Here is a 12,276-nt window from a genome sequence, read left to right as displayed (position 1 = left end):
AAGAGGTTAGTGAGTCCTATACCTGGAAAAGCACTTTGCTTGCTGAAACGCGCTTCTCAAAAAAAAATAACGCAAAACATAGACACTGAGAATTAAAAGCTGTATCTAAACGGGTATTAAAACTTACTTGGATTAGGAGTTTAAATATTATTGGAATCCTTTAGATATCCAGCCTATTTAAACACACTAGCAAGCCATTTAAAGAACCACTAACCCTAGTTTCATAAAAATTTTCAACAATTTCCATAAACTAACACAAACACAAACCCCCAGATTTTTCTTGTCACTTATATGAATATCCATTCCTATGGTCTTTCACACTCTCTAATCTTAGTTTCGATTCAATCCCAAGAACTTTGGGATCTCAGAAAGTCACAATTGCTGTAAATGACTATAGCAACAGCTTGTCATCATGAAAGCATAGCAAAGTTTCTCAGTTATGAAATAAGATAAATTTCCTCACAAACAATGTAGCAAATCATCATTCAAAACACAATGTTGAAACTCATACTTAGCATGCTAAAACAGTTTAACTAAACACATCTGTATTGAAATTGAAGTATTGCTGGCAAAAAGCATGTTAGTGCAAAAGATCGTGCATGCAATGTCAACCCCAAAATGCCCGAAATTCCTCATTTCTAAAATATTCATAGCTTTCAAACTATCACACACATTAGCCCTAGCAAACAAACACGAACGCAAGGCTTAAAACACCCATACATTGCAAAATGTAAAATCTTTATATTCAACCCAGGGGGTTAGCCGAGTTGGTTGGACTCTCATTCTCAAAGTACTTGTACTAGGCTCGACTGGATGTGCTCTCTAGTCCGAGTCCTGCTACCTACACTTTGAAAAGAATTTTCTCGACCAACGCTTTACTCTTTTGTGGACCCACCCGGTACAAACAGTAATTAATCTCTGATTAAAAACTTTGAGACAGACTGAAAACCAAAAAAAAAAAAAAAAAATCTTTATATTCATTAGTAACAAACTCAAAGTGCCCATAAAGTGACATCAATAATCAAAAATACATTTACCGCTCTAAGACGAAGTAACCGTCGTAGATTGAAGAGAAACATTATTGAGCCGCTCCAGAGCCAAAATAAGCGCTCGTGTACCCAAATTCCCTTCCCCATGAGCCTTAAGTGAGAGATAAAGCTGCTGAGCCAAAGCCAAGCCAGGCAAAGCCAGACCCATATTCTGACACTCCTTCAAACAAATCCCCAGATCCTTCACAAAGTGATTCACATAAAACCCAGGCTCAAAATCCCTCTTCAAAATCCTACTCCCATGCGCATCCAGCGACTTTGATCCAGCCGCGCCACTCGATATCGCTTCAAGAAACAAACCCACATCAAGACCAGCCTTGTGAGCATACACCATACCTTCCACCAATCCTACCATAGTGGAAGCAATCGTTATCTGATTCGCTAGTTTCGCGAATTGACCTTTTCCAGTGGCACCCATGTAATTAACTTTACCAAGGAGGGCAAAGAGTGGACTCAAACGTTTCACCACCGACTCGTCCCCTCCGGCGAATATCGCCAACTTTCCGTTTTTAGCCCCGAGATCGCCGCCGGAGACTGGTGCGTCGATGGAGAAGCAGTGTTTGGAGGAAGCGGCGGCGGATATCTCGGCGGCGAGGGAGGGTTCGGAGGTGGTCGTGTCGACGAGTATGCCACCGTGGCGGAGGCCGGAGAGGGCGCCGGAGGTGGGGTCGAGAAAGACGGAGCGGACGTCGGAGGGGTAGCCGACGATGGAGAAGACGACGTCGGATTGGGAAGCGAGGTGGTGAGGGGATTGGGCTAAGTGGGCCCCCATGTCGAGGAGGGGCTGGGCTTTGGAGAGGGTGCGGTTGAAGACGGTGAGGGTGTAGCCGGCTTTGATGAGGTGGGAACACATGGATTGGCCCATGACGCCGGTTCCGATCCAGCCCACACGGGTGTTGGATGGGCTAATCAGCTCTGTGTCTGTGGTGTTGGCCATGGAGCGAGTGATGAATGGAAAGAACGAATGGTAGAGGAGAGCGAGAAGAGTAAAACTCTTTTCGTTTGTATATATGGTGTTATTTTCTGATGGTGCACTGGTCTAATTTTCGTTTAATAAAATTTTTCATAAAAAAGAAACGTGTATGATTAAACTTCCCCCACATATTATTCCTAATTGCAATTGATTTTTTTTATCAGTTGTATGTCAACAACAAAGTATACACTCATAATACTCATCAGATTTTCATCACCTCTAGGTTTTTTTTTTTTTTTATTTAAAAATGTAGTAATCTCAAATTATTATGGACAGGGGCGTAACAAGGAATTTTTACATGAGGAGGCCGATTCGAATTATTGATATAAAAAACATAATTCATAATACTATTGAATATGAAATTTCAATTTTGATATATCTTAAATATTAATAAACATACAAAAACTGTCTAGTTCACCATAGACATATACAAAAATATCCACATACAAAAAAAAATTTCACATCAAAATTATGTCTGACGACAATTTTTCATGTAATAGAATTCATCCATAATCATTTTTATGGTAAAATTTTCAGCAATTTCTTTTTCTATATAAACTATCATATTAACCTAAAAAGAACTTTAAAAAATAAATTTTTAATTAGAAATTTTTATTTAGTTATATGGATGTTATTCATACTCAAGAAAAAACAAAATTCCACTATAATTTAAATAGTCAACCCATCATCATTCCTATTATTAAAATTTTCTTGTATTTTAATTTTTTTTAATTAAGAATAACCCCTCAAACAAAAGCAAAAATTAAACTAACAAAAGCAAAAATTAAACACACAAATACACAACATAAACCAAATAATTTAACAACACTCATTGCCACATGATATCTAACTAATCAAAAATAGATAATAAATCAAAAAAAAAAATTACCTTAAAAACTTTGTCTTCACAAAGTGCAAAGATAGGTGTGGGCCGTGTGGGTGTGGCAATGCCTAGTAGATCTTCCCTTCAAGACTCATCACAAACAACATCTCCATGCCTTCAATCATATATTTCTCTAAAAATCTATGAAAAATTAAAGAGCATGTGAATATTTAAGTAAGTGTATATAGTTAAGGAACAAAAAAACACTAAAAAGAGATGAAGGTGTAGTGCTGAAGAAAGAAAAGGAAACTGAAACTCACCCTCTGAATGATTTATTTTAAGAAAGAAGAAAGAAAATAATGGTTAGGTTTTTTTTTTTTTGGAATTGTGAGGACTGAGTTTGAGAGAAGGGCTGAGCTGAGGTTTTGTTTTGTTTGGGAGATACTGGTACCAGTGGAGTGGGCGGTGGCGTATACACAGAAGACAAGAAGAGAATAAAAAGAATAACAAAATAAAGGGTTCTAATTTTGAGTTTGAGAATGGGTTAAAAGTGTTATTTTGTTGGGTAGTGCCTTTGGATATTTAAATATAAGTGGGCCATGTTTTGTTTTATTAGAGGATAAAAGAGGCCTACAATTGAAACTAGAGTATACTGGGCCTAACAATGAATTGAACAGAAATGAGAGGGGGGGCCGAATGTACATCATTGGGGGCCCAATTAAAATTTCTATATAGGTTAGTGGACTTCTTCTTCTTCTTTTTTTGCGGGGGCCACAGCCCCCCAAGGGGCAACGTGGCTCCGCCACTGATAATGGATATAAATTATTAAAATTTACCCGAAAATAAAAGAGCTTCTGGTATAGACATGAAGTATATTAGTGATGACTTAGGAAAATTTTTATAAGTTGACTTTTTGAATTATTCGATGCCATATTCGCATCTCTTGCCAACACTCATTACAATTTGATAGACCACATTAACATGCAACAACAGCAACAACCAAACTACTCTCAAAATTGTGAGGGGAATTATGAATCTTTAGCAAACTAATTAGAGCTGACTACATGTATTTTTTTTTCCATTGTTCTAAATTAACGTCTTAATTAAAATTGTAGTGGCAGTGCGGACAAAGGAGAAACAGAAAGTAAATGATGAAGGCCTTCAGAAACTGCGTCCTTATCTTTGTAAAGGTACAAAAACAATACTATGTAGAACAACATATGAAAAGGTTTATAGTACTTATGTGCTCAATAAGGAGCTTCTCCACATGTTCATTATCGATGTAAAATGTTGCATTGAAGAACAGTGAAAATGAAAGTTCGCGCCAACGGCTTGTACCTCTTGTCTGTCAAAGTGGTACACACTTGCAGATAACAAGCATCATACTAGTTTATGTTGTTGAAAATTAAGAGGTGATTCCAGATGTATCACTCAACTTATCTTATTAAAGTCACCCCTAGTAATTATTGAGGTGATGTCTTGACTTTCTTCCCTGATGTCTTCTTAAACAATTTTGTGATCTTTAAGGGTGAATTTGGCCACCTTCAACGTTGTTTCTGTTGATGTCTCACATAGTTTGAAGCAGTCACTCTTAAGGTGCTTGAACTAAATGTTTTTTTGTTTTTTAAATCTAAGAACTGGTTGATCTTGTTATGAAAGGTGCTGGTACTAGCTAGAACATGTGAAAACTAAGTCAAAAAGGTGGTCATATATCTGACTTTTTAGTTTCAGATATATATGATTAATTCACCCCGAGCATAACTAGAATGTCTAATTTCATAATTCTTGTCATTGAGATTCAAACACTTCATGCTTATTCATTAGTCTGGTTCGCAAGAGCTGTTATATTCTTTAGCCTACAGCTAGGCTGCCAGTGTAATTTGCTTTTGTAGAGTCCATAGCAAATTGTGATCAAATGTAATCTATTTATAGTGTTTTGTTAGTTTAAATCGGTAAAAATACATTGTATAATTGATGTCAAAAAAAGGCTTTCTATAAATGTTCTTTTCTCCCAGCTCTCATTTTCAGTAGTTTTTCCTAGAAGATGTCAGGAAAAGAGAGATGACCACTTGCATACCTACTCTGTTAAAGAATAAAAATTTCCCTGATTCTTTGTTCTTTCCTTTTTTTATAAATAAATTTGATTGCTTTCAGTCTTACTTCTGAGTGAGAAAAATAAAAAAGATTTATTGACTTGACTCAAAACAGTTAAAACAACCAATTACTTAGGGAAGGATTTATCCTCTCTCTCTCTCTCTCTCTCTCTCTCTCTATATATATATATATATATATATATATAATCATTACAGTTAAAAATAATTTTCAGTCAATGTTTTGCCTGGACAATTGCTAGAAGAGTTTTATAGAAATACTAGATTATCTTCTTTTCCTAGTGGAAAATTATGATTACTTGTGGTTAAGAATAATCTTCTGGGAGGAAGGCTATGTTGTTTCAAACAGCTTGTGTGCTTTACCACCACTGCGGCAAGTCAGTTTCGTCAGTCTTAAAAATAAATAGCTAATAAAAAAATAATTTTTGTAGCCTTTCTCCTCAATAACCCAACATATCCGAGATTTAGGCCTAGTGAAAAGGTACAGATGGACTCAAGAGAATGCTAGTTTATTTCTCTGGATTGCTCGTTAACAAATTCTCTCTAAATGCCTTAGTTGGCATTATGAATATGTATCATCAGTTAATTTCATAGCTTAACTCTTAACCTTTTTTGCATCAGTGGAGTATTCCCATTCCTTTCTTGGAAATAGTCAAGTTTTGACTAACCCTTTTGTGTGGCTTGATGTATAATGATTTAGCATGGAAAACGGGTATATGATGCACAGACAGCTCAAAGAACCTTGTTAAGCACATGAAATAATGATCTGAATTATGTTCAACCCTATTTTCTTCACCACTAAAAGCCCATAATTAGATGCTACAAATTCAGAGTCACACACCAACACTCCTGATCTTCTTGTTCTCCTACATTGCTGGTCTCATGTCTAGCACTTGCACACTTCCCATTCATCAACAGTGTTAATATGATGGGTGGAAATTTAGAAATTAGTGTGATTCATTATAGTGTATACTATGGGTTGTGAATAATCAGCTTAAGCAAGATTAAAGAAGAGAAAAACAACATAGAGATTTTGCGTGGCTCATTAGTGTGCTTACGTACATGGGTGGGATTGAGTGGTTATCAATCCACTATATGAGAAATTCAATAAGTTAAAAAACATTAGGCATAGTAACAAAATTGTGAGAATTTTTGTATCATAAATAGTGACAAAATTCAAAATTGTGAGAATTTTTGTATCATAAAGGAATCGCCTTGAGATTAAAACTCATGGTCTATGGCCGTGACTTACGTTTCTTTTCAGGCAAATTCCTTTGTTTAGGCCTCCAAATGATCAGATTTCCTATTTTTATAATTTTGATGTTCTCTATAATTTCCAAATTAGACGTCAGAATAAGATCTTATTAGTTCTGGGACATTTACTAGTATAAATTTTGTCTTGTTTGGCTATAATATTTTGCTTAATTTTGGGCTTAACATAAATTAGAGTTTTCCTAGGATTCCATAAGGGTCTCCCAACTACCCTAGGATTTCATTTCATATATAGGAGGATGTAACTCCTTGTGCAATCATATTATTGAAGAATAAATTTCAAAGAATTAGGAAGCTGTTAATTAGCTAGGCATGACTTACCACATGATATACACCATCCACACAGTGGCCTAATATGTTTCTCTGAAGGCACCTTCACACATTAGGAATTTTTCGGATAAGCGATGTCAGTTTCAAGAACATTTGTGGCACCTCCTCTCCTAGTTTGCAGCAATCTTGCGTGCAGCACAGGCTTCCCATGTAAACAATTGTAGAGATCAGCAACATTAACTTCGTGTACATCGGCACTTGTGGTCCGGCTTCTACTCATTCTAATGTCAATCCTAACCTCAACAAAAACGCTGATCCCTGGCTGTTCTACATTGAGTATTTACACATGTATAAAGTAATTTGGGCTGATATCAGCTCTACTACACAATAGTAATATACGTAACAAATAATAGTGAATCTAAGCTTCAAATCTTCCATTCCAAATGTATTAAAAACTCTTACAAACTAGAGATTCTGGCCATTTTCCTTTTATTTTCTTGGATGAATGAGATTTTTATTCAATATGGTATAACAGTTACAAACAAACTAGCAGCTGTAGCTGTCATCAGAGCTTCCATTGCAGCTATGACCTTTGCTCACTAGGACGTTGAGATACTATTTGAAGAAGCTTGTATACACATCCAGTTGACCTTTGGGAACTCAAATGGCCTTGTATTTAGATCTTACATATCTCCCAATTTACAAACTAGCAGCTGTAGCTGTTATCAGAGCTTTCATTGCAGCTATGACCTTTGCTCACTAGGACGTTGAGATACTATTTGAAGAAGCTTGTATACACATCTAGTTGACCTTTGGGAACTCAAATGGCCTTGTATTTAGATCTTACATATCTCCCAATTTTAAAAGCATAAATCTTAGGTCCAACCTATTTAATTGTTCACTGTGCCTGTAAAATACCATCAAGAAGCTTTGCATACCCTGAATTGAGCCTATCACTTTGGGCGGAGGATGAAGTTTTCAGGGGGCAGTAAGTACCAAATTAGCTGCACTCTAGAGATACCTAATCAATTTTCACACCAACAACGATTTTTTTTTTATTTTTTGGAGCCTCCAACCCATATTTTTTGTCAATGTACATCTCTACTAATGTAATGCAGGCAACTAAAATTATGTGCATTTGAATAGCCTACCTATTCTAATGTCAATAATGGAACCATTCCCATTTCAAGAATTACATATTGACATTAGAATAAGTGATAGCTATTCAAGCCACTGAATATCATCTCAGTTAAATGTTCTAATAATGGAAGCATTCCCACTTCTTTACTCAAAATTAATATTTGCTAACCACAGATTATATTATTGGAGGTAAAAAAAAATTATGCTTAAAAACATGATCACTAAAACCAAAAGGATATAACGGATTAAGGGGGGGGGGGGGGCAAAAAACCCATGCACTCACCATTAACATTGTTCCAAAACGAGTTCAATCCAAACCAGTGCATCAGTAACGACGCCAATAAGATACCGCTTATTTCAACCTAGCCTATAGCCTCTACAAAATGAGATCTATTTTTACTTAATCCACTTTGGTTGCATAGACAACCATATAACATAAGTAAAAATACAAGGGAAATGAGCACAACTTAGCTCAGGCATCGTCAAGAGCAGGGACACCAGGGAGTGGTTTCCCCTCAAGAAGCTCTAAGCTGGCACCACCTCCAGTTGAGATATGAATCATCTTGTCAGCTAGACCAACCTTCTCAACAGCTGCAACAGAGTCACCTCCTCCAATGATCGTTGTCACCCCCTTGGCACTTAGGTCTGCCAGCTTCTTTGCAATCGCCTGCAAAAAGAAAACAGACATTCCTCAATTCTGAAGCCCAAAAGCATGAAATCTATCTTAAGGTTTGGTCTGGCGAGTATTCCCACTTTCCATATTGGAAGTGATCAACTAACTCCAACAATTTCTACCTAGGTCCTGTAGAGGCACTATTGTTTTGAAACCAAACCAATAAGAGATTATTTGGCAATTAGTGACACCTTTGAACCAAAAAAAAAAAATATATATATATATATATATATCATAAAAACTTTGAAGCAACCAAATGAAAAGCATGTTAATTGTAAGGCTTTCAAAATTTTGAGTGACCTAAGAACTTCATCACAAGGAAAGATCATGTGGCTTGATTTGAATAAGATAATTGAAACTCCTCCTTACAACAGCTAATTTGATGAAAAACGGTTCAAAAGATTGATGCCCACAGTCAATGTACTACAAATTTGGGCCACCTATGATCATGGCCATCCAAATTAATAGCAAAACTTAGTTGACTGACCATTCTTTGATTGGGCAACTTCTAAAAATGTAATTGAACGAATGCATGATATTGTGATATGGTTAAAACCTCAAAACAAATGTAAAGCTATTTATACCTCTGTTCCTGCTGCAAATTTTTCGAACTCAAACACGCCCATAGGTCCATTCCAAATGACAGTTTGGGTGGTATCCAGAGCTTCGCTGAATGTCTTGATTGAATCAGGTCCAATATCCAATCCCATCCAACCATCAGGGATAGCAGATGCTGGAACAACCTGCAAATACATAACTTAAAACTTTAGGATCTCTCAAGAGAATTCTTTATACTCACTTTACTTATAAGTCATTCTGGCCCAGTATACTTTATTCCATGAACACAAAGGCCTTCATGGACAAAAAGAGAGTTTTACCCATATATAAATACATATATAGACACACACATATTGGAGTCTACATCAAGTTTCTCCAGCTTCACTCCACCATGCAACTGAATCAAATGTTAAACGAGCTATGTAACAAACCTTGCTATTAGCATCAGCAGCAAATTTGTCAGCAATAACAACATCAGTTGGAAGCAGTAGAGACACCCCTTTTGCCTTAGCCTTCTCAATTAGTGTTGTTGCCAGATCAAGCTTGTCTTCCTCCACAAGGGAGGAGCCAACTGAATACCCTTGAGCCTTGTAGAAGGTAAAGATCATCCCTCCACCCAGCAAAAGAAGGTTAACGTTTTCCAACAAGGATTCTATCACTCCAATCTTGCTGGACACCTTTGAACCGCCAACAATAGCAGCAAATGGCCTCTTGGGATTAGATACAGCCCCAACAAGATAGTCAAGTTCCTGAAACCACAAAAAATACATGCATGCAAATCAACAATGCAACAAGAAATTGTATAAAATAAGCATTCAATCAATCAATACAAATACAATTCACATCAAAGAATTTTCTGCTACTCATCAGTGGCTACGCATAATCCAATTAGCAATGGAACAAGCTAGTTTGAGTAATGACTATCTAAAGACTTGTGCATTTTAAGGAAACAGATCAAGAGATCAGCTAAGTTGGGGAAGCTTAGTTCAAATAAGACTGGCTCATACTTAGACATGAGTTATTTCAACAGTCAATTTCTGGTCAAGCCAAGCTCATAGTCAACTAATTATCAAACTGAGAATACGTAGTTCAAGGAATGCATAGATAAACTCAAGTTTCAGCTAAGTAGTTATGACCAACATACCTTCTGCATGAGGAATCCAGCAACAGCTGGTTTCAAGAACTTAGCCACTCCCTCTGTGGAAGCATGGGCCCTGTGAGCAGTTCCAAATGCATCATTCACGTAGAGATCTGCAAGAGAGGCTAGCTTCTTTGAGAATTCAGGGTCGTTCTTCTCTTCCTCCTTATGGAATCTCACATTCTCAAGGAGCAAAACACCTCCCTCTGGAATTTCAGCCACCAACTTCTCAACTTCCTCACCAATGCAGTCATTTGCCATCTTAACCTAATAAGGAGCAAAAAAAAAAAAAAACAATAAGCAAAGGAAGCCTTAAACAAGTATATCTCTCTACAAAAGTATTAGCATTTATATTTTAGGTTGAGTAACAAACCTCAACTCCAAGAAGTTCAGACAGCCTTGGAACAATAGGCTTCAAACTGTATTTAGGTGTAACACCCTTTGGGCGTCCCTGAAAACCACAATCCAAGTCCAAACAATTTCATGAGTTACCAGTTGCAAAGATTATTCTAATCCTCTTTCATAATCCCACAATATTTCCCATCTCAATTTCAAACCAAAACCCAAGGACATTCATTCGACATTGCTTGGTAGTTATAAACTAAAAGGTACAAATTTCCCATCTTTAAAAACACAAACACAGGAGAACGGGTGGTTATAGCAGGAAGATGGAAAACTATATAAAAAGAGATCAGCAAAACAATCACTTATAGCAAGGGATTATTAATACAGTTTCTCCAAGTGAATGATATAACCGTAAAGAGCCCCAGAACAAACATAAAAACCGCGCAAATAACCTCCTTTATCAAAAAAAAAAAAAAAAAAGGAAGGTACCACACAACAACAACTATAACAATCATCAACAATAAAAGCTTCAAGGTCCAAATATCTATTCCTCAAGACTAGTCAAACTCAATTGTTAGAAACAATCTAACAGATTAATCAATAGCTACAGTTCTCAGATCTAAAAACGATGGGCTAGCATAAATAGCTTTAACACAAAATAGAAACCAAATAGCATAAAACCTGATATACCGGTGCTATACATGTGAATAGAAAATGAACATTAAAAACATAACCCCATGAAATACGATTGATCTAAAGATTCCAAAACATGTAAAACCTGATTTGCAATACGCTATTGAATAGAAAATGAACAATAAAACATAAACACATGCAAACTTTCCCAAAACAAAATGATTGATATAAAGAGTTCCTTCTCTTTCGAAAAACAAATTTCCAGATCAATCAATACAGATTAAACAGAAAAGTCAATATGAATGATCATCAAATCCAATCCCATATAGATCTGGATGGAACATCACAAAAAGCATCAACAAAATAAAGATCACTGTACTAAAACAGTGAAAAATTCAAAAGAAATCCTTTTTTGAATATGTTACACTAATGAGAAGTCCAAAAACCACAAATCCCACATGAAACTAAAAAAACTAATACAAACCCAGAATTCATATCACCAAAAAAGAAAACGTAAAATAGAGAGAAACCCAGATGGTAAGTGAGTGAGAACAAGTGAAACATGTCATACCAGGTGAGTGGAGAGGATGACTTTGGCACCATGGCTTTGCAAGTACTTGATGGTGGGCACAGCAGCGCGGATTCTAGTGTCATCAGTGATGTTAAAGTTGTCATCCAAAGGCACGTTGAGATCAACCCTCACAAACACCCTCTTACCCTTCAAATCTGCCTGTTTCAAAGTACTCACACTCCTCTTGGTAGCCATTACTGCCTTACAAAAAAACCAAAAAAAAATCAACACCCAGATCATAAAAATCAAAACTTGATAAGAAAAAGAGAGACTGGTTTGGTGGGTATATGTGAGATAAACTGACTTACAGAGATCGAAGAGATAAAATGCAAGATTTGAGTGTTTCGAGAGAGAGTGATTTTAGATCAAATAAAGACAATGAAGGGTGAGACAGTTCGAGAAGAGTATATATAAGGGTTTTTTTTTTTTTTTTTTTTTTTTTATAAGTATATAAGGGGTTTTGGGCGTGAGGAACAAACAAGTAGAATAGACGGATTTCTTGAGCGATAAGGTGGTCGTGTCTCTAACCTGTGTTCTAGACTTCTAGTCTCCTAGAGAAACCTCGGGCTCAAAAAGTGACTGGTTTCAGAAAAGTAAGAATTTTGGGCTTGGCCTTTCTCTCTTTCTATTTCTTTTCCTTTTTTATTTTTCTCTATTTTTGGGTTTTTTTTATATACACATTTAAAAGCGGATCTAACCCCTAAAAAGAGAGGATTCAAT

General features: G+C 36.3%; 2 protein-coding genes across 3 annotated transcripts; both read right to left on the bottom strand.

The window, feature by feature from the left end:
• Positions 1–429: 429 nt before the first annotated feature.
• LOC142614612 (putative 3-hydroxyisobutyrate dehydrogenase-like 1, mitochondrial) lies at positions 430–2,078 on the bottom strand. The gene is made up of 2 exons (XM_075787163.1): positions 1,038–2,078; positions 430–941 (listed from the first exon to the last, which is right to left on the bottom strand). Exon 1 carries the CDS (start codon positions 1,984–1,986, stop codon positions 1,042–1,044), a length of 945 nt encoding a protein of 314 aa, XP_075643278.1. The 5' UTR covers positions 1,987–2,078; the 3' UTR covers positions 430–941; positions 1,038–1,041.
• Positions 2,079–7,903: 5,825 nt separating this feature from the next.
• On the bottom strand, positions 7,904–12,075 carry LOC142615711 (phosphoglycerate kinase, cytosolic). 2 transcript variants are annotated; one of them, XM_075788479.1, is made up of 7 exons: positions 11,865–12,075; positions 11,557–11,757; positions 10,381–10,458; positions 10,014–10,274; positions 9,301–9,618; positions 8,896–9,054; positions 7,904–8,305 (listed from the first exon to the last, which is right to left on the bottom strand). In XM_075788479.1, the coding sequence occupies exons 2-7, from the start codon at positions 11,749–11,751 to the stop codon at positions 8,111–8,113; spliced, it is 1,206 nt and encodes a 401-aa protein (XP_075644594.1). In that variant the 5' UTR covers positions 11,752–11,757; positions 11,865–12,075; the 3' UTR covers positions 7,904–8,110. The 2 variants fall into 2 exon arrangements, with proteins under 2 accessions (XP_075644594.1, XP_075644595.1); XM_075788480.1 differs by having other exon boundaries at positions 11,557–11,753; positions 11,865–12,069.
• Between the last annotated feature and the right edge of the window lie 201 nt (positions 12,076–12,276).

This window comes from Castanea sativa, chromosome 11 (assembly GCF_040712315.1).
Source record: "Castanea sativa cultivar Marrone di Chiusa Pesio chromosome 11, ASM4071231v1".
Taxonomy (NCBI): domain Eukaryota; kingdom Viridiplantae; phylum Streptophyta; class Magnoliopsida; order Fagales; family Fagaceae; genus Castanea; species Castanea sativa.
Note: the sequence above shows the minus strand (reverse complement) of the source record. Positions and strands in the feature narration are given on the sequence as shown.